The 25,991-nt window shown below is 41.8% G+C and overlaps 1 protein-coding gene across 1 annotated transcript; it reads right to left on the bottom strand.

Moving 5' to 3' along the window:
* Positions 1–1,014: 1,014 nt before the first annotated feature.
* On the bottom strand, positions 1,015–25,751 carry PLEKHA8 (pleckstrin homology domain containing A8). The gene is made up of 14 exons (XM_059845748.1): positions 25,651–25,751; positions 15,587–15,703; positions 14,666–14,821; positions 12,834–12,958; positions 11,221–11,379; positions 10,245–10,285; positions 9,405–9,562; positions 6,780–6,939; positions 6,284–6,369; positions 5,613–5,671; positions 4,216–4,346; positions 3,644–3,714; positions 2,331–2,392; positions 1,015–1,422 (listed from the first exon to the last, which is right to left on the bottom strand). Exons 1-14 carry the CDS (start codon positions 25,688–25,690, stop codon positions 1,225–1,227), a joined length of 1,563 nt encoding a protein of 520 aa, XP_059701731.1. The 5' UTR covers positions 25,691–25,751; the 3' UTR covers positions 1,015–1,224.
* Positions 25,752–25,991: the final 240 nt, after the last annotated feature.

Here is a 25,991-nt window from a genome sequence, read left to right as displayed (position 1 = left end):
TACCTCGCTAGCAGAGTCTTCACCACTCCTGCACATGAGTTAAACTCAGCTCTATGTACAAAGCCATCCAAAGCTCTAGGTCAACACAGAGAGACCTTCTTATGCCTTGGAGTCAGGAATTCACAGACAGCCTGCTGGTTGGTCATCAACACAACTGGAAATTTTGTTGCTAACCAGCCAGAAGGAGCTCTTCATTATTTTTAATAGCAGCAATGCTAACAAACACGTTTTTATCTGGCAAAATTGGAAAAGGGGGAAATCCTTCTTAATTTTTAGTCACTTCTAAATAATTTCAAAATTCGAGATTTGTAATTGGCCCCATGTTTAATAGATCCATCACAAATTTTAGCTTCCCCTATACTTTACTCATGTCCCCTTGCATGAGGTTTCTGCCCATAATGACAGTCTAGGAAGGATTTTAATGATATCTACTTTTCAAACTGCTAACTCTATTCAACTTAAAAGCAAGTATTACAGTTTTGCATGAATTTGATTCAAGAAACCCCTAAAGCCTAAAAGGTTCACATGGCAGGGAAGCCACAGAACGTACTTGAAGCTGGTCAGGGAACACAACATCCTGTTTCAAAGGCTAGACCTTGGGACCACCAGCCACATACACCTGTGGTGAAGATCTCTGTAATATTTGGAGTAAAATGTTTATTTAATTTACTAAATATTTATGTCATGCAAATATATTATTTGCATTAAAGAGCTTCAACCCAAATCGAGGGACAAACTGACCACATTATAAGCTGGTGTCAAGCTGTCCTTCTTTTTTGCTACCAGGGTAACAATAACTCTCACTATCCTCCTACACCATGGCAGGGAGTGGGCACAGGGAATGGGAGAGTCAGAAGCAGCAGCACCTGCCTGGGTGCCAAGTGGTGACACACTTGGCACCCAGGTACAGCAGCAAAGGCCAAATTCTGCTCTGTTACTTTTATGAGGTGAGGAGAAGAGGAGGTGCACAGGCAGAAGAGAAACAGTCCAAAACATTCATCACGGACACAGTGATCATCCAAAGAGAGACATTACGTCTGCATTTAAATGCAACACAAGCAAAATGAAAATATAAAAATCACACATACCCTTCCCCCAAAACACTCAACACCTTTCCCACCTGAAAAGATACAATGATCAGAAATGATGTCTCAAAACCAAAATGGAAGGAATCTTTGTTAACAGACACAGTCCCTGAATTTTTAAGATGTGGTCTTGCTGTAGTTATACCACCTCATCTGACTCCAAACCATGTACTTCATAGAGAGTGTCCAAGATATTCAGCTGCTTTTCCATGGCTGGTAAGTAAATGTTGAGGTCCCTCTGCATTCCTTTGTAAAATGTTTCTTCCTGAGGATTGCACTCATCAACAGACAGAGCTGCCACAAAATCTTCATACGTTGGAGCGGCCCTTAAAGCTAACTGGAAGGAGAAACAAAGTTGTTAGATTTGCAACATAGAATGGGAAAAGAAATACAATTAAAGCCATGAAAAATTTCTAAGACTTCCCCCTTTGAATTTAGACTGCACAGCTTCCATTTAATCATGTGTACATGCATATATTGAGAATTTTAACTAGAAGGGAGGTTAACTTCATAAAATATTATTTTTTTATTATTTTTGTGTAGATCCCCAGTCTAAGATATCTTCAGAGATGCCAGACTTTTAGAAAGCGTCTCTGTATCATATTCGGTATAAATAAATTGAGCACAGAAATCAATTAAATACAAACCCCAAATAAAGTATAGTTTGTTAGGGGAGCTCCCAACCCAGCGTTACACACCATCACCAAATTCTCAACACGCTCTTTAGAAAGTTCTCTCCAACAATTCTGCTTCTCTCAAAGTCATGATTGCCTGGACGAGGTTTTCTTTTTTTCCTTTTGTAATTTCAGTGATAATTTTCCAATGACAGACACAAGGGGGAGCTGCCAGACCGGACGAAAAATTTCCTCTATCCAACTCCCTACACACACTGTGCTAACCCTGTCTGAATGCTCTTCATATTCAGAGATCAATTTTCAAAAAAGCAACCTCAAAACCTCTTTTCTTCATTTAATAGCCCTGCAAGACTGTGCTCAAAAGCACATAATTAAAAATTTGTGTATGCAAGTGCAATCTGCCTGTTTCATCTCTAGAAATAAGGCTCCACCCTGGAAGTCCAGTACTATACATAATGAAAGCCACAATCCTCACTTAGAAATTAAGATCTGGCAAAGGAATCTATTCATTTTAATACTTAGAATTTTAACACAGTTTCTTAATTGCACACAATATAAGATCACATGGACAAGACCCCCAGCTCTACCAGCAGCCAAGATAAATACTTACAGCGAAGACCCCGCGGACAACCCAACCATGGTGCTGCCGTAATGTCTTTCCATAAGCATTGTCTTAAAGGGGGAAAAAAAAAAATAAAAATCAAGAGATAGATGTATGCCAGTTTTAAGTTTGCATCACAGAGAGAACAGGGAGCTTAGAAATGACTATTCAAGGGTATATTCCTGCTACTCAACGTTAAATAATGGCTGTTTCTGAGTACCGAAGTTATGACTGAAAGGAGATGACAGATTTGGGATTTCCGCACTGGGGTCTCAGCTCCCCTGCCAAATCTCCTTCAACTCATCCACAGCAAGTAAGTGTTCCAACAGACAGGAAGGCTAATGCAAAGTCTAAGAAAAATACTGTATGGAGTGAAATTCCAACAGTAAACCAAAGCTGCAGTGGTGGTATAGATATAGAAGAGCTTTTTGGGGAAGAAAGAGAATGAAAAAGTAGAAAAAACCAGCAGCATGACTCTGCTGCAGACACAGAGCAATTCAAAGAGCAGTTCAGTGCTGAAGCCTTCAGACTCAGAAGGTCAAATAAGTGTCTAATCACTTTCCATGGTGTTTAACACCCATATCTGGTAGCAATGCATTTACAGCCTCACTTCCAAGAGCTGCTACATACTTCAGTGTAGTAGTTCTTTTTACTAATCCTGTAAGGCAACTGCTTTGCTGTGTAAAAGAAGATAACATAAAAAGCTTTAAAAAAGCTGTTTTGAAGTTGGTTTAAAGGATTATTACAACATTATACTGCATGCATTTGGAGAGGGCCTTGCCCAGGAGCAACCAAGTCAAGTCTAAGAGGAGTTTGTATTTTGTTTTGTACATACTGTGGCCAGTAGCTTGACAAAGAAAGTGTCAGAAATTGTGTACTCGGAAAAAATCCTTCTTCTTTGTTACAACCTCCCTTTTAATTCATGCAGGCAATTCACAGCCAAATTGGCAAAGAGGCGATTTGCAAGAATGATGGCCAATCACACAAGGAATTAGAAAACTAAGAAAACAGCAATTATACACTTGGGAGAACTCCCACTGCAAACCAGTAGAGAAATCTGAATGAGTCAAAGCACTTGACTGTCTCCTCTGCCAAAAGTATGCCAATTAAAGGAATATTTGCTAATGAATCGACATTTACCAGTTATCTAGTAACCCATCACAAGACAGCCATTTTTAAAAACTGCAGTTTTCAAAAATGTTGTCTTAGAGATCACTTTCCTCATCAGCCACTGAAGAAAAGATACAGGTTCTAAGCAAGAAGGAAAGCAGCCAAGTATGTCAATTTAGAAGCACATGAAGAACAAAGCAATTGGTACTTACTCAGAGCTGTTTGGATATTCTTTTCTCCATTCCTCACTTCTGTCAAAAACCCTTTCAAGAACTTTAAACCTCTGCCAGGATGAACCCATGAAGTAAAAAGAAACCATGTTTATAAGAAAGTAATCCAAAGTATAACAAAGCCCCCAAAGTTGCAATACAACTCCAAAGTGCAATAAAACTCAGTATTAAGGAGCCAATTTCAATCTGAACAAAATTGTAGCCACCTCCTCCAGCCTCTCTCCCAGTCCAAGGGAAAACCACTTTGCTAAACATTTCTGCTGCAGCTTGAATTCATCTCCTTGATGCCCCAGCCAAGCAGGATCAGTCAGTCATTCACAGTAATTTCACTTCTACACGAAAAAAGTTTGCCTGCAATGTTTTTTTCAGGCCTTTTGGCAAAGTTGCAGTGATACAACCATAGAAAGCACATGAATCTTGTAGCTTGCCAGTTTAGATTGATGGAGCCTGTGGGAAGTAACCAGCCTGCCCCATGTACATAAGGCTGCACTGGTGAAAGGCCCCTCATTGCAGCAGCAGTTCACAGTGAAGGCAGCTACAAGGCCATTCATTACCTTTTCAGCCACAGGAGAGCCTCTGTGGCAGAGTTTCTAACTTGTGCTACACCTGCGTTCACTTCATGGAGCACAATCTTCTGAAGGGTATCAAACTCTTCTTTGTTGGTTATAAATTTCTGGTTTATTTTCTGGAAAGAACATAATAGGCAAAGCTTTAGGTCTTCTAAGGCCCAACAGGGGCCTATGAACACCACCTATTTACCAGGACTCTTCCCTGCTAAGAGATACTACAAGGATGTCACACACTCCCCCTTGGCATGGCATGGGCTGCTCTGACACCCTGGGCATGTCATCCCAGGGCACACCCCAGACACATCTGGCTAAAACAACAAAATAAAGCATCTCAGTGAAAAATTCACATGGGAGCTACCATTTCCAACAAAATGCTTGAAGTTCCTATGACATCCTCCCCACTGGAGGAAAGGAGTTAATTCAGACTGTTCTTCAAGCAAAGTCCCATTTGCCCAGAGCTTCAAGTACAAGCAAAATTTACCTTCTGACCACTGCAAACTCTCAATATTACACTTAGCAGTGCTCAGCATGCCTATGGTTTCAGTTTATTCCCAAGTTTCCATACACAACTCCTCACACAAACAAAAGAGAAAATATATAAAAGGCATACAAACAGATTTTTTTTCTACATTAAAGGAGTAGGTGCCTATCACTTGACAATAAATATTCTATGTTTTAGGTTTTTAAATAGCATTCCTTTCTCTTGCTATTTTCAGTCTTCCAGTGGCTACCTTCTATAAGATAAGCAACCAAACAAATCTAATTGTATACAATATTGCTTAGCATACATTCAGAAGATATGTTTTGCTTTTATTATTTTTTTCTTGAAAAAAAAATGCTACAAAAAATCTTGCTATGAACACATTTTGTCTCATAACCAGTATTTCAAAGGTTCCTGAAGGTTCTTCAGAAGGTACTTGGAGCTGGAAGAACTTCCAGAACAAGAACCAAGCCTGCATGGGCTGCCCCAGTCTGCCGAGAAACTGCTTCTTAAACTGCTTCTTAATCCTACCTGATTGAGCAAAGGGGCTTTTCCCCCATCCCCTCCATTTGTTTTACAGGTTAAAGTCAACATTGCTAACGTCACGACTTATAACCTATAGAGCTCAGCATCAAAGTCATATTCATTAGGTGAAACAGATGTTTTACTTGGCAGTCAATCAAGTATTTTATAAGTTTGCACACAAGTGGATTTATTAAACACAGCATGTACTGTCAGAACAGAATTAGGGGCATTTCAGTGCTTTAACCTGACAGATGGTAACATTATGAAATATTAAATAACCTTCCACTACTGAGTCCTACCATAAAGATTCTTGAGCACTTGTGTCTAAAGTAGATATTCTGTTTAAAAAACAAAAACCAGAGCTAGAAATAGTTACCTTGATGTTGCCTACAAAATCCATTTTAACTGGAGCAAAAACAGTTGGTCCCAGCTTGTCTAGGGAAAAAAAAAGAGCCATATTTTAAAACTGTCTCTTTCTCCAGTTCTCATGTTTTAGAAAAAATTAATTTCATTTACATTTAACAAATGGCAGGAAAATACTAAATGAATGACAAACCGATGTTTTTCTCTGGTGTAGAACTAATCCATCCCAGTTGCTACACATGTTAAAATACTCTGACCTACAGTTCAGATGTCTTCTAAAGGCTGCATGCTCACAGGGCTACCACATCCACTAGATGGCAGGGGTCAAGCTGGTGGGGGGCTGTGCTAGGTGAAGATCAAAGTCTTTGGAAAAATCAAATAGAGAGTACAGCTGATGGTGTGCTGTAAGGCATCCGTGCTCCATTTCTGATGGGGAGAAATCAGTGTTCCATACAGACACCTAGATTGCCGAACAGCTTATATGTGGGTCCCATCTAAATGAGCGTGGATCCTCTTTAAAGCAGAGGGGCAAGAAACATGTTCTGGTACCAGTTAAACTGATTCTGCTTATACTGGTTCTATTATATCACTTTAGTGAAGAAACAGATTTTACAACCCAACTGCTCCACCTTTGCTTGCTGCTAGCAGCAGTCAGAAGGAGTCAGAAGAAAAGAAGATGCTTACCCAGAACAGGCACGATTGCATAACATGACTCCAGGAACTCCTCTGTTGGTATGCCCTCTTCCTCCCGAAGCTCAATGTCACTGAACCTGGTGTCCAAGACAAGCAGAAAATATTGTTACCTTAACAATTCTTTTTATGTAACTTCCAAAAGCAAAATTAGATTTCCTGTCCAAGTTATTTGCATAGAGGGAAAACTTAAAGACATGAAACCACCAACATGGCTTTTCTTTTACTATGTTAAAGTATTTGACTACAGAGAACACAAACTGGGTGGTGTGCAAGCAAGGCCTGCAATTACAAACAAGGAAAAACCTCCCATTTAACTCTGTACAGCTAAATTTTACAGAAGATATCTTCTTCAAATTACTGTGCTGTAGGCAGTCTTGTCAAATAATCTCAGTAAATACACATTTACAGACAGAAAAGTCTAAAAAATAAGTCAATTTAAGGCTTAACATTAAGTTGCAATAATCCTTTTAACTAAAATCTATACTACCTATTGCTCATGACACTGAAGAAGGTAGGAGAATCATTTTCATTTCTTTCCTCCTCACACAGAGTCAGTCCACTTGAAGAATTTGTTTCTGACTGCAGCATCTTGGGGGCACCACAGCCTTCTACAGCTTGCAGCTTGTCCTCTCCATCATCTTTAATGTCTAACATTTATAGGAAACAAAAGAAAAAAAATCCAAAAACCAGTTACATACACATATTGTTATTCCTTTTCATCAAAATGCTTATTTGAAGGAAGGCACTTGGATATCTGGATAATGCAAGTTTAAAAGCATCCCTGCCAGTACCACTGCAGGTTTGGTAGATGCTCAGACAACATTTCAATCAGTCATCCCCCCATTTCTTTTCATCAGACAGACCAAGCACCAGGCTGCAGTACAGGTGAGCCCACACAATCTCAGCAAGGACAGTCCTCTGAGAAAGAAGAGCACTGAAGAAGCAATTTGGTGCAGCAGGGAGCTAACTCATCTCCTTGAAAGGAAGATTACTTCTCACATGGTTGTAACTTTCCCAGTATTGCTGAAGTGCCACAATGCATTGTCAAAGGAAAGGAATAATAGCAACATGTTTACCCCTTCTGATAGGTAAGCAAACTGGCTGCTTAAATGGACACTTATAGGATATCAAAGTTGCTATGTTCTCCTTGATTTCTATAAATATCTTTAAAGTTTTCCAGAAAAAGATCCAGGTACATCTTCCCTACTGTGGTTGGTTTTATTTCTTCTTTGGGGCCAAGTACATCTGTTTCACATACAGCACAAGGAAGACAAAGGAAAGACAAAATCTTTCATATACATCCCATATGTGGTAAGACCTTCTGACCTCATAGAGAACTGCAGAGAACAAGTAAAGAAGTAAAAATGATTCACGGCATCTGCATCATACAAGCCATAGCTACAGCACATCTTGCTGCCAGTCTGTCAAACTAGCAGCCTGAATTTCCCAGGGAACCTGTCTTTCCAGGAAAGGAATACTCCCAAGTGTCAGTGAGGATTAGAGAGAGACGTGAAGTGGAATTGAGCTTCTGGCTGAAGGGATCAAGCTGCAAGGAACTCTTTTCCTCCAGGTGACAACTGAAAGCAGGCTTCCAGCAGTGCCAAGTAGTTGCAGAACCACTGAACAAACCTGGTGCTGGGTGAAAAGAAAACCCCTCATACCCAGACCAGCCATTCTCCGGCCTCAGACATCACTGACATTCCCAAACAAAGTGTCTCTGCCAAGGAATGACAGAGGTTTGAGTGATGCCACTCATCTGTCCTTCACCAAGCCACATAGGCTGGGGAGTAGAGAAACAGTCCAGGTCTGCAGTGACACTGCAAGATTGCTATGCAAAAACCCTGGGTCCTCAGAAATTTCAAATTCAAACACTGTAAGCCCTAAATGACAGAGAAATTTGCTATGGGACTTAAGTGCTCAAGCACTTTTAAAGACTGGCTGCTCTTAAAAAAGGGGAGAGGGAAGAAAAAGTAACTGAGACAGGGCAGAGCTCCTGGAGTCAGAGGGAGCACCCAGGTACAGCCATCAGCAAGACAAAGCCCATGGGCTGGCTGGGTCAGCCCACCATATATGGATGGCCCTGCACATCCTAACTCCTCCCAACACTGACAGCAAAACTCTGCAGCTCAAATATCTGTACCCAACAGGGTACAGCCTTTTCTCTTTTGTGCACAGGAACCACAGTAGCTAAATGACACCAAAAACTTGAATTAGTTTGATGTCCTTTTTTTTTAGTACTGTTTTATTGATATTATGCTAGATGGTATCATGTGTGTGTTATTCTGCAGGGACTTGCCTGCCACATTATGTAGTACCAACACCAAAAATGGGAAAAACTCCAAAGAGAACCCATAAGGGCAAAATGACTACCATCATTAACTTGGACTTAAAAACTTCTGCTGACTCACTGACTGAATATTTATGTTTTGGAATAACAGACAGGCAGAGAAAGCCACTGTTCAAGAACAGTACAGTCCATTCAAGAGGATGTGCAAAAATCATGTTACATGAATCTCCAAATTAAGCTCAGCAGCCCTTAACAATATAAGCACATTGGAGGGAATTTTATGCTGAATTAGTTCAACAGTATTTCACCGAAATCATGCACAAATCTAACTTTCACACCATTGCTAAGATAAAGCAAGAAATAAGAAGCTTTCTAGGATACTCTTAGTTGCAGAAAAAGGGTTAATTTTCAGTAAACGTTCGTCAGAGCAATCAAGAGTGACTAAAAGTTCAAGCCCTCAGACACGCACACAGACCTTCCATGGCCCCTTCTGACACTGCAGCCCTACATACTAGCAGGGAATGATGTGTCTGCCCACCATGCACGGAGAGCCCAAGCCCTGCCAGGCTTCAATCTGCACCTGGAGAGCCTCAACTTGTCCAAAACCAAATTTTTGATCTCCTTCACCATTCAGTCCCAAGTTAGCCATCAACAAATGCAGCAGAAGCTATGCTGAGAAAACTTGCAAGAGGCAGTATCAGACTAAAAGACTGATATTCTCTCTCCTGGGAGTCAGGCATCAGCAGGCTCACAAGGAGCCTACACCTTCCTTAACTTACACCTATAGAATAGTCATGGTGGACAAAAGACTGTGCATATACTTACCTGCCAAATCCTTTGCTACATGATCTTCAACATAAACACCACCAGCCCCCACGTTTGTTTCCAAGTTTAAACATTCCATACTTTTAATAACTGCTTGCTCTTGATGGTTAACTTCTGCTTTTACACAGCCATTTTCACAGGGGTTCAATTCCACCTGCCTGAAGAAAGGGAAAGAATAATACTTAGTGCATAAAGCATTGCTTGGTAAGCTTCTTCCTGTGAACACACAAATAACAAGAGAAAAATAGGTGACAGGAGTTACAGGCTGTCACAGGCTGCTCTGAGCAAAGAACTTGTTTAAAATAATAACAAGAATGAGGCAGCTTTTTGCAGCAAAGAGGATTAAAGACTCAATCTCAGCTTGCACAGTTCAAGTATATTTACAATGATCTTTATTAAAAAGGTACAAAATAATACGATTACAGAAAAGAAAATTGCAGGCAGGTACTGTAACTTGTAGAATATCGCCTCATTAGTACTTTAAAACATACATCCTTGCCACCTACTCCAGGAATAGTCTGCTCACCATCAATGATTTTTATGAGCTTATGGAGTGGAACCTAAAATGCAGGAAGGAGCACTGAAGTGGGACAGAGTTGGCTGGTGCTTGAGCAGTAAGACACCAAGTGGATTGCAGAGAAAAATGAAAGGGAAAGGGCTGATACAGAAGAGACATGAAGTGGGATGAGCCAGATCCCTTTTGTTTCACCTGCTTCCAATTAGGCAGCTCAGAGCAACACAATTCTGCCTGCATCCAGTAAGAGTAGTAGCAATAAGGAAAGAACAGACGCTACCAAACTCAGATCAGAAAGAGACTGACAGTAAAGACTTCTGTTATACCTTTCTGTTGAGGTGTGACTGGACAAGACAGAGTGCTTTACCTGAAAGATATGGAGAGGGGAGAACATTGTTTAAAGCAAGAAGACTGTATCATGTTTCTCAAACTTCACATTTTACTAAACACAAGTTGGAATCAGCAAAAAAACCCTCCCTAATTCTCTGACCTGGAGGCAGTATACAGACAAATGTGAAAATGGTGCTACATTACTACACCATTACAATACTGTAAAGAAAAAAAGAGAAAAGAAAAGAAAGAAAATCAGAAGATTTCTTTCAGAAGGCAGTTAGAAAATCAGAAGATTTCTTTCAGAAGGCAGTTAGCAAGTGTCAAGTGAGACACCATACAGTATACGGAAGGGAAACAACACAGTAAGCTTTCTTTGTAACTTTTTTACTTAATCAAAAAGTGTTGAACAAAATAGAAGAAACATGAAGCTAGATATCAGGTATAGTGAAGCAATCTCATTTCTCAGATGCAGTCATGCATCTACTTTCCTACATAGATCTTAACTTCCTGATTGCCAGAGATGCTCCAGTTTTCCATATATAGTTATGGATTCAGGAATCAAAGTGCCTTTCTCATTAGAAAGCTAAACTCATCAGCTCCCACTGACATATTAGTACATATCCAATACTGCTGTAGCTTAACAGAGTAATAATTGCTGTGAAGTCCCACATGGACAAACCTGCTGTGGAGCCAAGTTATTTTGAAACACCACTGCATAACTTTCAAGCCCTGAAAGTTAATGTTTAATAACTTTCACCTGTCATTAAAGGTTAAGAGATTGGTCACTGCTTATTAAAAAATGGCCCTACCTCACTTGCAAACCACAATAAATAGCAGAGTATGTCCAGTGTAGGACCAGTAGCTCTGACATGGGTAAATAGCATTCCCTACTTCGACAAATGCTACTTTTGACAAAAGGACCCATTAGCATCCCTGCTGAGGCTGAGAGAAGAAGATACTGGCCATTACCTTGCTCGTTCTGAGAATTGCTAAATTTGGGGATCCAGGTGGGGTCTGATGCAATAACTCAGAAGTGAAGGCGGTATTTGCAATCTGCATACATTCTTCAAGAGTCTTCAGGAAAGTGTCACAGGTTGATTTCAACAGAGCTCCCATATCAATCTCACTCTGTGGGAAGAAATCAATTGGAAGAAATAAGACTCACCACCGAAGATCAATTTGGAGCTACTAATGTTCTGCAAAGCCAACAGCTGCTACAGTTGTGATTTCTGGTTAACATTAATTAAAATTCAATGTGTCAGCTGCTCAGAGTACTGGCATCACATATTACTGTGGCTACATGCCCTTGCAGTATTACCACTCTTTTCAGCCTCTCAGTACAAGCAGCTTAAAATGCTTGTGTTTTGAAATCAATGCCTCTTAGTTATCTTATTGGTGTTAGAAGTGCATGAAATACTAAGCCTCAAGATATTCAACAACAGCATTCCAGGAAACACCACTGACAGGAGATATGAAAAATAAACAAATTAAATAGATGTAGAATGATCTGCAGATGATAATTTCAAAAACCCCATCAACAAAAACTTATTGGAAATGACAAAAATGCAGAATGAGGTATCACATAGCCTCTTCATCTCTGCAAAGTGAGTCATTGTTGCTGAAATGCTTTTAGCAATAAATCTTTGCAGTTAAATGCCAGTAAGATCAGGCAAATAGAGTCTTCCCCCAGATGCATGAAATATGAGCAGGATAAACACCACACCACAGGTCAACACCTGTGAGCTGCAAGTTCTAACAGTGCCTTTTAGTCATTTGTACACCACATCATGCTTCTGCACTGTCTTTCAATACACCTTACACGGTTTATCAGGTATCTTTACAGAGATGGTTTGGACACCAAACCAAACGCCAAATGTTTGATGTTTGGACACCAAACCAAAGGTTTGATCAACCTTCAGGTGTTTTGCCTGCTTGTTCTGCATCTGAGGACTCATCTCTCTCTCCAGTGGGAGGTGTCCTGGAACTCCACACCAGCTTCTCTAGCAAGGGAAGCACATTCTTCACACATTTCTCTCTCAAAGCAAGGGGCAGATCACAGTCTTTAGGACATCCCTCTTAAATGAAGTTTCTTTGGTCACAAAGATTTGCAAGGTTTGAAACATTAACTTAAGTGAGGCAAACAAGCAGTTCTTTATATCACTTTTATTCTTTTTGTGGTCAGCAACATATCTTGACCTTTTAAAGGCTTTGGATGTGTTTTGCTGAGCAGGATATTAACGACTCAGGCAGAAAAATGTGCATTTCATGCAAATTATCTTTTTATAAAGGATCTTTTGCTTTTTTTTGATCCACTGTAAACACATGATCACCTATAGGGGTGTTACTGTCTAGATCACGGATATCAGATCTCGTCTCACTACTTGCTAGCCCAACAAAGGGCAAGTCATTTGCAGCAATAAAGTAATACTCCATTTGAACAAGAACTGCTGTGCGAGCACTTTATTTCCCCCAGGTTCTCTGCAGAAGGAGGTTGCAACATTGAGTAACTGTGAGTGAATACTACATTGGGTATCCAGAAAAGCTCATGTGCCCAAGACATTACACATGTGGTCTATCTGTACCTCTGGTTCTGACACACCAGAAATGCTGGCTTCCTTTGTTTTATGCACTTGCTGAACAAGGAGGTTACAGTACAGTCTAAGTTCAGACATTTTGGTCTTCAAGGCTTCTGTGTTTTCAGTGAACTCTGAAAGTTAAACAAAAGAAAAGTTAAATTTACTGTATCCAGTACAAGGCAAGTACACAACATTTGGTCTTAGCAGGCCTTTTAAACAGGAGAAAAGCCCTACATATAATATTCTTTGTTTTCACAAAGTAGTTTAAGCTGTAAGCAATAGCATTGTTTAGATAGGGTTGTAGGTAGGAAACACTAGACATAAAAGATGCATTCTGTCCAACAGAAAGGGATTAATTTAATATAGATATCCTTGAATCATGGGATGGACGAGATTGGAAGACACCTTTGGAGACCAGCTAGTCCTACTCCCCTGTTCAAGCAGAGTCAGAGCAAATTACTCAGGTCTACTCAGGTTTTGAACAGTGCCAAGGACGGAGACTACACAACCTCTTCTGTGCAGCCTTTCAGTGCTCCATCATCTTCACAACATAAACATTTTTGCTTATGTTTCAATTGAATGCTTTGTATAAAAATTCATGCACATCTTCTCTTGTTCAGTGAGAAGACTCTGGCTTCATCTTTTTTATGCTCTCTCACTAGATATTTCCTTTAATCATCTTAGCAGCCCTTTGCTGGACTCACTCCAGTGGGTCCATATGTTTCTTGTTCTGAGAAACAGAGATTGCAGAACTGAGAAGACTAATCCAGATAAGATTAACAGTCATTCTGAGATTTTTCAGAAGTAATGTTTTTGATATTCGAGTCCCCAAATTAAAAAATAAATTGTCTCTCAGTAAGACTAACATGGCTTAATTCTGGAAATGCATTACTAGCTTTTCACCCTGTGCTACTGTATGTCACTTTACAGATGCAACTTTGTTCTGCTTCTAGGCACTGCACATCAGATCCCATCTGGAGAAGGACTCTACAGTAGCATCTTCTGCTCAGTTTTGACTCAGTTTGAACCAGTAGATGCAAAGCCTGGAGATAACACACATAAGGCTAAGACGAGAAGCAAATCCTCACCTCAGGGAAAGGAAGTGCTTGCCACCCCCTGCATTTACTCAGGACATGAATAATTTTCTGTTTTCCCATCTTCTGTATAGTCACTGTGCTGAGGTTACACAAGGTTAAGGCATGAGGACTCACAATGCTCTGTGACTGATGCTACATTTGTAAGCAAGAAGAGTTTTCACTGGGGGAGGGAAGTGAGATTGCTGATGAAAGCCAAGTGGTAAGTGAATTGATTTTCACAGCCTGACCATGATCAGATTTAAGTTTCTGAATACTAATAGATTTAGAACCCAGTGCAAACCTTTTCCTAATTGCTGAGGCAATTCTCAAAGTGCAGAAGACAGCCCAATTAGAATATGGAAACACGTGAGGAACTCCAGAGCTGAAGAGATACTGGTGTGAGAGGTTGGGTCATCATATTTAGACAGCTGTAGAAGGTGGGGGTCTTACATTCTTGTACAGTCTGCATCACAGTGACCCCTAGCCAGGGATTATTTACTTACTGTGCTTACAGAACCCATCAGCACATGGTTTTCAAATTATTTTTATACAGTGTATTTTAAGAAAAACCACAAAGTTTCCAAATCCCTGCCCTGAGAATTAATACCTCAGATTTATAGTTAATATTCATACATGTTTTAGCTTTAAGCAGCACCAAAGACCTGAGCACAGGCTGGACACTGAAGTTGTATGTACATGCACTAGGGAAAGCATGGGGAAATATAAAGCAAACATCATGTGCCAGCAAAAGGGTGTTCTTGCCTTTTTCCTTTTGTGTCCTGCTGTCAGTCAGACAGGCTTTGGCAGTTCCAAGTGCAACCAGCCACTTTTGCCTTTCAACTGCATTTCTTGCCTTCAGATAGAAGTACTGTTCCCCTGGGATAATCAGGTCCATTCGTGTGTTATCTGCAGGATGAACTGAAAGCAACATAGATTTCAGACCAGCACCCTGGCCCTTCCCAGCCCAACCAAACATCTCAACAGATGTGTTAGGTGGCAGGTCAAACAGAAATGAAAGAGGAGAAATCTATGGTCCCAACTTCCCCCACTGCCATTTTATGACTTCTCTTCTGAGTTAGGGAATGGACAGGACACACATGTGTATAGCTATGCGAGACAGTTTTGTGATCAGTATAATCTGAGAGTCTTTATGGAAAGGGCATCCTTTTCTGGCAATCCTCTCTCTCAGGCTTCCATCCCTTAAGTGAACCTCAAAAATGTGGCAATATGACTGAGCAGAGCTAGTACTGAAGTTTATTACTAATGTTTCTAGCTTCAGCTATGTGCTTATGAAGAGTCATTTAAAGCTGTGTGATGTTCCACCACAGCTCATGAAAAGTAGTAACCCACTTGCACCTAGAATACCCATGATATTAGAGACTTGAAGTTCTCTCAACATTTTCAAAACACTATAGTATAAAAACTATATTTTTATAGCATGTATTTTAAGAAAAAACCAAAGTCTCCAAATCCCTGCCCTGAGAATTAATACCTTAGATTTCTAGTCAATATTCCCACTTATCTTAACTTTTAGCAGCACCAAAGACCTGAAACATCAAGTTACTGCAAATACATTCCACAAAAATCAAGCTCCCAAATAGCTCTTGTCACCTGAAATTCCATCTTGAATGCAACATTATTGGACAAACTTAATGCAGCTGAGTGTTACTGTATCTTAGTTACCTTGAATTTCACAAACAGCCATTTGGATGCTTCCTTTACAACCCTTCCAGGCATCTTCCTGAGAGTCATAATAGGACAGGATGCCACCACAGAGAAGGAACCACCGAGGCTGCCAGCCTGAAAAACAAAACTGCATTTCTCAGTTACGCCTCTCCCTGCAATTCCACCATCTCTCTCACCTGAGACTTGCTGCAACTATGCCCCCAAAGATTCTCAGTCCTGGAAAACTAAACCCTTTTAAGTATTAAGATTTGTGGACAGACTTGGATGTTGTAAACCATAACCCCTGCTTGATGGCACCTACACGTCCATTCTGTACACAGCTGGACCACAGCAGCATGTGTCTTGAGATGCCATATGTCATTTTCAGTAGTTTTGCTACTGAACACAGCATCACTGACTCACTCTGTCTTCCAAAATCACCTTCTCAGTTCAGCACCCCTCAATTCCTTCCACCACTCCTCAACCCGCCTCTTCACTCTTCCCAAAAGCCACCCCTGCTGTCTTGCCTTACAAGTCTTCTTCCCTTGAAGGAAGGGCTAGCCAGGTTATCTTCAAAAACAACATGTAAGAATCTCTTAAAAACCAACAGATGAACAGAGGCGGATCTGTTGATTTCTGAACATTCTGAATACCATCTTTCAGTGAAGCAGTTTTCAACAGCTCTTGAAACTCCTTGTGCTGCCCACATAAAACATAGTCTTGAATTACTGACCTGCACTTCTGGATACCTTCCCAGAGAAAAACCAAAACAAGGCTAGACCCACACCATTACTTCTGGGTACACTTTTGCCCACCTTGCTGCCCAACTTTAGAAGTAAATCATCCTTTTTTTCTACTTTTGGAAGCACTACAGCAGTATGAAAAGATAAAACCAAACACAACCTGACAGCTGCCATTTATGTCTAATTAAAAACTACAAGCTCATTAACTTAAGAAGAAATGAGGCAGCAACGTCACTGGAGGAAAGCCGCTTTCATTTACTGAGCTGTAACAAGCTTCCCTGGCCAGGTCCAATGAATTGAGATTCTGACACTCCCACATTGTGCCAGCCAATGATCTCTGGAAGAAACACTTGGACAAGACCATGTGGGCCACATGGCTCTTAGATACTTTGGCAGGGGGATCATATAGATATTATAGAGGGTCTTCACTTCTACTGTCCCCTGCACCAGGGCTCTGCCAACCAGAACTGCGCAGCAGGAGCCCAGGCTGGGCTTGGGCTGATATCACACTGGAGGAATGACAGCTCCTTTCCAGCTAGAAACTGGTTCCTTAGACAACTGCTGAAGCCAAGCACAACACAGTTTAAGATTAGAAAGGCCTAAAGCCTCAGGCTAACAGCAGGAGTAGGTCTGGCTTGCTGCCCCCCCATTTTTTTTTTAAATCAATACCACTGCATTCAGTCCAACCCAGTTTATAGATTGCTGAACCCTGTGTGGTGGCTGGAAAACAAATTAAACATAAATAATATTGCCTTCCCTTCTAGATCTCTTCCATTATTTCCCATAAGAATATAAAAATATCAAAAATCCAAAGTACTCTCAACACCTCTGGGAAAAAAAATCACAAGAATGAGAAATAAAAAAAAAAAAAAAAAAATCAGCAAGACTAGTTTCTATTTGTCTTGCCTGTAAAATAAAGCAACTATCCTGAAAGTCACTATTGATATGTGGGAACTCACAAAAAAAGGAAGTGATTGTTCAGCAGAGAGAAGCAGTTAATTGCTTCAGACACTCAATGGCACAGAACCAATTCTTTAAATAATGCACAGCGCCACAGTCAATACAAGCCTCTAATTCAGTCTGGAGCTCCTGCTGCTGCGCATGAATCATTTCAGCCATGGTCCTACAGCTTACAATTGCAGCTGATGCTCAACCAAATTGTGTCCCATCCATCAAAGGCTGTGCAATCAATTAGCCAACATACAAATCACTCTGCCTCCATCACTTTGGAGGCTGGTTAAAAATATATTATGAATGAATATATTTTTTGAGACTTTTATTTGGTTGGTTGTTTTGGTTCTGGGTCTTAGGTTTTTTTGTGGGAAACAGAGTAACTATCTGTATTCCTTTGCAGAAGCCAATTCTTCTTTAATTATTAGATACATATTAAAAAAGATTGTGATAGACAATTTTTACCTAGGACAATATATATTTTCAGAACTGAATTGTTACACTAATAAAAACACATTTTTGTAAGAGGAAAATAATTCAAAAAAAACCTCACAGCAAGGTTCTGTCAGAAGATGCACTAACCACCTGGTACTCACTGACACAGAGTAAGCAGCCATGGGAAGGTTATCCTAAACAACCAGCTAAAAATAGCATGTGGTTGGCAAATCATAGGCACTGCACAGGGATTCAATCTTTAATTACAGGAGCTTCACTTTCGCAGAAAAGTGAAGAATGGAGGAATAAAAAAAAAACAAAATGAAAACCAAAGCAGCAAAAAGATACTTCGGCGCTTCCAATAACACAAATCTTGGGTTTATTCAGTGTTATTTGCCTCCTATAAATTGTCATAGAAATATTGCAATTTTTGGAACTGAGCATTCAGATTTCACCTGATGTGAAAAGGTAAAGCTAGACCTTTTAAGGTTTTACTGGTGCCAGCATTATCACAACTTTGAAGAAGAATTTAAGTCCATTATACTGGTGGTGCACAGGCAGGAAGAAATACAGCTGGTACTTCCAACATCTCAGTTCAGAGGCACAGTACCATTAACAGTAAAAATTGACCTTGGTGGGAAAGGTATGTACAAAAAAATCCCCAACAGAGCACAAAGCACAATAAAAAGTGATTAGTAGCTTAAGGTCTAAGCCACAGAAGAGAGTGAAGATATTCCAGATGACTTCTCAGGCACTGGTTAAAGTACAAATCACATTTCTGTATGAAACTTAAAGTTAGTGTCTGCACTACCTTGAAGATTTGATACTGTCCACTACAAAAACAGATATTTAAGTAGTCTGTGCCTGCTAAGGATTCACTACTTCTCGAGAAGTTTCCACAGAAAGAAAGATCTGCCTACTTCTATCACTACACTTCAGGAAATCTGGATGTAGCTATCACTGAGCAAACTTGACATTTCTTGATAACACAGTTGAAACTTGGACATAATTCAAACTTTAATGTTATACAACTCAGACTCCAGACAGCATTCCTTCCAAAGTGCCAAGCCTAAAGAAAAGAAAAACAAAACCAACATTTGAAGACGTGTGGATCATGTCAGACATCTACCAAGCCAAGCCATCTGGGAGAATTACATACTCAAGAAGCCAAACTGATGACCTGGAAAACAAGCTGCAATTAAGAGACACCACTTCCACCTGCATTTCTAAAATGCATAAAGCCCAGACATCCAGTTTTTTATTATTGCTTACTTCCCATGAGAATTATGTAACACTTAAGGCTTATTAATTTCTTGAGCTTCAGAATAAGTTTTTGTAAAGCTTTTGCAATAGACAGTCCTTGGACTCCTTGACCCTAATCTAGACTTTAACTGCAGATAGGAGATAATGATGAACTTTCCATGTTACAACATCTGTCTAATAGGAGGAGTTAAAGCCACCACCACCTCCCTACTGCTTATAACAAGGGCAAGATCCAAGACTTAGTTAAAGGTGGCATAGCAGGACAGATTGCTGTTTTTCTGTGCATGGTCACAAAAAAGTCCCGGAGTGGCTGCCCTGATAGTCAGAGCCATCTCACAGTGAGAATGAGCAATATCCACTGTTTCATCCCACCCTCAGCAAATGTAAACTGTGCCATGTGCTCATGTGCTCACTGTCCCACCATCTCCAGCTTTATCTCCCAAGGGCAAAAGCATAGCACATTGTCTGCCCAGTGCTGTGTCCGCGACTGGTAGCTGGACAAGAACTGCTGAAAACTCAGCTCTAGCAGGGCACAGACACTGTCATTCAACCAGGTTTCTAGTCAGAAAAAGCAATTAGCAAGAAAGGATCTTACACAGATCAAAGTTCACACTCTTCCCCTTTTTTCTCATTCAAGGAACAGAAGTAAAATGTTATCCTGACATAAGCATTTTGCACTCAAAACTGGTGCCTACTTTATCTATACAGCCTCCTAAGGCTACCCAGAATTTTGGGAAGGGCAATCCCAGGTGCCGGAACACATTTTGCAGCCTTAATTCTATAGTAGAACAATTTGACAGGATAAAAATCCAGTGTGTATCCATGAGGAACAGCAGAAAGGCAGACAAGAGTGTGCAACAATCTATGCTTCTTCTGTGAGCTATTCTCCTGTCACCTAGAGAGCAGCTTCTGGAAATGCCCATATTGCAATTTTACTCTGATTATGTGCATATTAACAGCAGGAATCAATATAAAAAACCCCTAAAGGTAATGAAGATCAAAGATTTAGCACCTTAACAATGGTACCACTTTTTAAAGCACTTACTTGAGGGACACTAGAGGTTCAAGTGAAGGAAGCAACAGCTGGAACAGGCTTTAACACAATGACCTTCTCCCAAACGATTTTTCTCACAGGAATTCCATGAAGTCCATTTTTGTTTCAGTCACAATTGTCAGGGCAATGTCAGCAGCATTGAAAGAGCATCTTGTCATCACAGGGCAAATGGGTTTGTTTGTAAATGATTTTATGGCAGTGAGCAGCCAAGGCACAGAGAGCACAATGTACCAGCCAGGCATTTTTGAAGGGGACGCAGTGAAAGGATGAAGGCAGAGAGGGGATTGTGGTGGAGACAGAAGTTCAGTAACACGGGCCCACTGCTCAGACACTAATTCAAGTAACATAAAGCTCCTGGGAGTTTTCTCCTTTGTTTATACTTCCCAGCCCCAGCAACCAAACTGCTCCTCTCTCTGACCCCTGGGGTGGCTATCAGGCCAGACTAAGTTAACACACTGAATTTATGTAAGCACATACAGATACCACATGATGGTATCTCCTCACCATCAGTCTACCACACCTTTGGTTTCTGTCCTACCCAGCCATTTCCTGTGATCACTTACTCACTTCAGTGCAGAGGGACTGAATGCAGAGGCACCGGTACTGCAGCATACCTGGCAGGGAATGCTGCACCATGGAGGCTCTGCAGCACTGCTCTAACACAGGGGAGAGAGGGGACACCGATTTCCATTCCTGCAGCCTCATCAAACTTTTCTACTGTGAGCACATTACCTAATTCCAAAAAGGTTGGACAAAAGCAAGGTTGCTGCATGAAGAAATACAGAAGGAAAGGGAAGAAGATAAGGAGAAAGGTCGAATCACACAAAGACAACTAAGCAAAACCCAAAGAGAATTAACTAATCAGTCCCTGAAGTATACTGCATGGAAAGTCTCATCCAGCCAGAACTGGCTGAGAGTCAGACATTCATCTAAACCAACACCTGGATCCTGAGAGCAGCCACAGCCAGTAATAGAAGGCAGACCATTGCCCTGAAGGCAACGGAAACCTCAGCTGTCTAGGTCCACCTCCACAAAAACCAGACTTCTAATTTTATACAATCAGAACTTGGACTATACCCAGAGGCTAAAATGAAGGGCGAAATTATAAAAGGCTTTTTAGAACCAAGTCTTTTTCTAAGTGTTAAGTTTTTGATTAATTCCTCCATATCTGAAACAGAGGAGCTTATTTCCAGAGCTTGATAACAGCTGGAAGGATATGTGCCTCTCATCCCAGAAGGTCAGATTTCCTACACTCCCAAAACAAAGACTTGCTCTAAGCAATATTATGGGCATCCAGATCCAAGATACAAGAACTAATGCTTTTTCTCATTTTCTTGAGCTCTACCCCCAAGTTTATTAAGGAACTCTGAATCATTAGAGACAAGAGCAATTTAAAGTTATATGTGAAAGCTGAAATATACTGCTTGGTGTTGGCTCTTGTTTTATCTTGGGATAAACTGAAAAGAATCCAAAGTACAACAATAAACTGAGAGGGGATGATTACATACAGGTAGATGGGGAGAGCTAACTGAAGTATGTGGCATGATGCAGTGTCACTGGTGATGGCATGAAGGTGAGTCTATCATGCCTTGAGGAAGATTAATCACTTAGGGTTATAGAATTACTCAGCACAAATAAGAAAGCGAATATTTAAGTATCAGGCAAAGCTTAGTTTTGTAAAGGAAAGTGATCAAAGCCACTTTATGAAGCATCTAACAAATACCAGGTAAGCCAGTGGAATAAGTCATCATTTTCATCTAATGAGGAAGCTGCCTTTGAACCCCACAGCCAAGAGCTGATCCAGACCATTTCTTCCAGAGTTGGCAGCAATCCTGCCTGTGGCCAGCAATTCCAGGTAGGGCGTGTGCCTACACTGAAGATCTAAACTGAACTGAATTTCAGCAGAAAGAAAAAAATCGAAGTAAAGGTGGCAAGTTCTCACACACACCGCTGAAGGGAGGTATTCTCCAACTCCATGCTGTTTCCCAGCAATAGCTTACTCATAAACCTGATGAGAAAAAAAAATCATCAATGCCTTTTACAAGGCAAACTCCAAAGAGTAAATCAATTTATTTTATTAATCAGAAGTTATGCTCAACAAAGAGCACGCATTGCAGGTTAAATTCAGAGAGTCCCATGGGAGGCAGTTTCCAAGCAGCCAAGAGCAGCCTTCTGCTCTGTCCTTTCTCTATCCTGCCAGCAGCATTCCCCAGCTGGAGATCAGTCACGCTATGACACTGCAGCCAGGATCTGCCTTTGATGCTGCCCACACCAGAATGGTTTGTGCTCAGCCAGGACTGCAGGCAGTGGCAGCACAACAGACCGAGGAGCTATGGGGAGGGCACACGGTGGGTGACACTTTTATCATTCCAACTGCTTACTACAGTAAGAGGCACTGAAACAATACTTACACACCCAGCCCCCAGCAAGCAAAGCTAACATCCGATAGAGACTTTTGGCAAAGGAGGAAATCTAGGAATTTTTTAAGATTATGTTACATGCTTTGACTATAAGCTCAGCTGAGGCCAGCTAACATGCCTGCATGATTTAAGTCACCCTGCTCTGGGTTTTGAGGATTAATAATTTGAAGTTTGCAGATGCATTATATATCTGCCCAAGAGAAAAAGTGCTGTCTCACCTTATATGACAATAATTCTGCTTGCAAAGTTCTTGCAAAGTTCTCTCTTAAGGTTTTAACCAATTTAGTGGGGGAAGCATAGACAAGAGCAATCAAAAGACACACACTGCAAACACAAGATCCCAACAGATTTTCACAGGCTAGAACTTTGTGAATGTACAGCTGATCCAAAGCTGGCACACTTCACTTGAACTTAAACAAAAGTAACACACTGAGAAATCAATATCTGGTGGCCATTGCACTCAGGGACAGAAAAACTCTATAAATCTGAGTTTTCTAAACTCAAGAGATTTCCAAGTTAGCACTGGAAACCCTGCACACAGAAAACACAATGTGAGTGCAGGATCAACACCAGAGGAAAAACCCTACCCCCTAAGCAGAAACCAGGTAATACTGATATAGTTTTTTCTAATCTATATAAAGCAAACAAGTGCATTTATTACAAGCAAGATAACTTGTTTAAGCAGTAAGGCAAACAGATCTGTCTTTCACTTGGTGGCAATCATGGTGTGCTTTCTTTGCCCTTTACCCACAGAAAACCAAACTTGTTTTGTATTTCTGAATCCTTCCTTCTGTCAATAACTATGTAATTTGCAACATAGATCTAGCTCTGGGCCCAAGAGCTGGGAGGAAATGGGTTGATGTGGACTTGACCTCTCATGATGGCAATGACATAAGACATTACGAAATCAAAATTCCCAGAAAAGACTCAATTATCAACAAACTCCAATCAGCTCCTCTCTCACAGCAAGAAGGAACAGCAGCTCTTTTCTACAGCTTTATGCTTGTTCTTTTTTGAATGTTCTGTCTCTTCTCTGACTGTGAGGGGTCCTCCTCAATCTGAGGTACATCAGCACTGTGTTATTAGCACAGGCACACACCAACACAGAGGGATGACACACAATTTCCCCATTTTTGTGAGCATTGTCTACACTGTACTGCACCTGATTCATCAACCTTGAGCAACAGGAAAAGCATACTGGGGGCAGAATTCTGGCAGAAATACTGTTCTGGATGACCTGTTGAACCTTCTTACTTCCCTTAATCCCTAAAAGGAGGCTTTCCTGTCTCTCACTCTCCAGCTCTTTGTTAGTGCTACAATGATCACCACATTCCAGAATGAATATTTTTCTTTGGTTTTTTTTTTTTTTTGCATCTCTGCATAAATTTATAGCTTAATGGCTTCAGGGCAGGAAGTCTTCATTTTACAGCAAAAGAAAGCACTAGTATGTACAGACAGCTTGCAGAACAGCAAGTTTACAGTTCTCAAACACACCATGGGCCTTCTACAACCTAACAAAAGGCAGAGAGTGACCTTGACCATCACACTTACTGGCAGAGTCAAGTTTCAACCAAGAAATCAGAAGGATGCTTCAATCTTCCATCACAGATTTTCTCTGTGTTGACAGCAAAACCTCTCCTGGTTTTCAGCCAGTACAAATCTTACATATGCAAGGAAAAGTTTGCTTCAGTCTGCATTCACTTGACTGAGGTTTGCAAAGCATCATCCTTCTTCATGAAGGGTCATTTGATTGGAAGTGCTTATCAACACGGCTAGCAAAAGAAAACTTAATTTTGATGAAAAGAGAATACTTCTTAGTTTTCATCTTACCATCAAAACAGAAGACCAGCTGATCCTATCCTAACAGGCACACTCAGGCATAAATATGTCAAATGCCAGTCAGTTATCTACAACATGCATTGTTTCCCACAGACACACATTCCCAGGTCTCATGGCATGAAACCAAGAACAAGGGTTCCAGACACACCCCAGCATCTCAGCAATGCAAAGGAAAACATGTAAAACTTTCGATCAGCTGAACCATAGGTGGTGTTAGTATGGGGAAAGGACTAACCTCACTACCACAGTTCTGCAATTCACATGAAAAAGGCAAGCATGGCTGCTCCTACTGCCACTTCATAATTCAAGAGCATTCACAAATAATTAACAACAAAAGAAAAAAAATCCACGTCTGTTCACTGAGACCTGACAAATTTTGATTCTCATCTCAGAACACCTACTGCCTAAAGGGGAAAAGTCACAGCAATCTTCTAGCACAGCAATAAATCCAGCCCCGTGCACCACTGCTGCCCCCCCCATCCCTACCACATGAATTCAACACTCGCTCGTGCTTCAGCTCTTTCTTTGTTTAATTTTGATTTCCTACACTTCCCCAGCTAACCAGAGTGGTGCAGCTGTTCCAGCCTCTCGGGAGAAAAGTCAAGCAAGGCGGCAGCCCTTACACACATACACCGCTGAGCAACACTCGCACCTGGCAATGTCAAGGTGGTCCTGGTTACTTCTCTCTGACCTCCAAGTTCCCAAACTGTTCCCACAAACCACAGAGAGGTTTGCACCTGGCAGGACCCCAACCACAGCCTCAAACCACACACCTCTGCCCCACCGGACTCGAAGGCATCCGGCAGCGGACATCCCATGGGAACAAAGGGGGCTTCTGACCCCACCACCTTCAACCTCTGCTGAGCAAACTCTGGCCACACACGGCTGTTTCCAACCTGCCATGACAAGCAAGCCTTCCGTGGCACCGGAACACCCGAAAAATTAAAATCTGGGCCTAGAGCTAGCCGGGTAACCCCCCTCCACCTTTTTCCTTGTCTTTTTGATTTTCTGCATGCCTTCTCATCCGACTCCCCCAAGTGAGACTGAATGGCAACACGTTTTTCGCCCAGCTCTGGGACTCGCCTCGATAAAGTTCCACGGAGGTGTGTGGAGAACGGGGAAGTTCGCTGCTGGAGATGTGACCCAGAGCATCCAAACTACCCAAACCACGACCCCGGCACTGGCCCCGGGATAAGAGCCGGGCAGTGACAACAAGGCAGCGCCGGAGCTGTTCCCCTGCACGGCGGGGTCAAGGGGCAGCGCTGACCCGTACCCAGCAAGCACCGTGAATACATACATGTATGTACTTGTATAAATACATATACGAGAAGATGACGGCGCCCGTCCCGCAAAGGCTGAGCACTGGCAGGCACTCACCGCTCAGGTAGTTGGTCCACTTGTACAGGACCCCCTCCATGCCGGCCGGCCCCCGGCCCCATCCAGCGCGGCCGCCCCCCGGCGGGGTCACGCCGCCCGCCGCCGCCCGCGCTCCGCCGCGCCGCCGCCACACAGCGCCATCGCGGGGGGGCGCGCGCCCCGCCCGGCCCGCGCCGCGCCCGCCCCCCGCCGCCGCCGCCACGCTCCCAGCGCAGGGAGCGCCGCAGCCGCGCAGCCACGGCACGGTCCCGCGGCGCTACGTCAGCGCAACCCGCGCTGTGAATCGCGGCCCGCGTGACCGGCGGGAGTGAGAGGCGGGCGCGGGGGGCAGGAGAGGAATG

This window comes from Haemorhous mexicanus, chromosome 1, assembly GCF_027477595.1.
Source record: "Haemorhous mexicanus isolate bHaeMex1 chromosome 1, bHaeMex1.pri, whole genome shotgun sequence".
Classification (NCBI taxonomy): Eukaryota; Metazoa; Chordata; class Aves; order Passeriformes; family Fringillidae; genus Haemorhous; species Haemorhous mexicanus.
The sequence above is the reverse complement of the archived record's forward strand: the minus strand, read 5'-3'. Positions and strand labels throughout refer to the sequence as shown.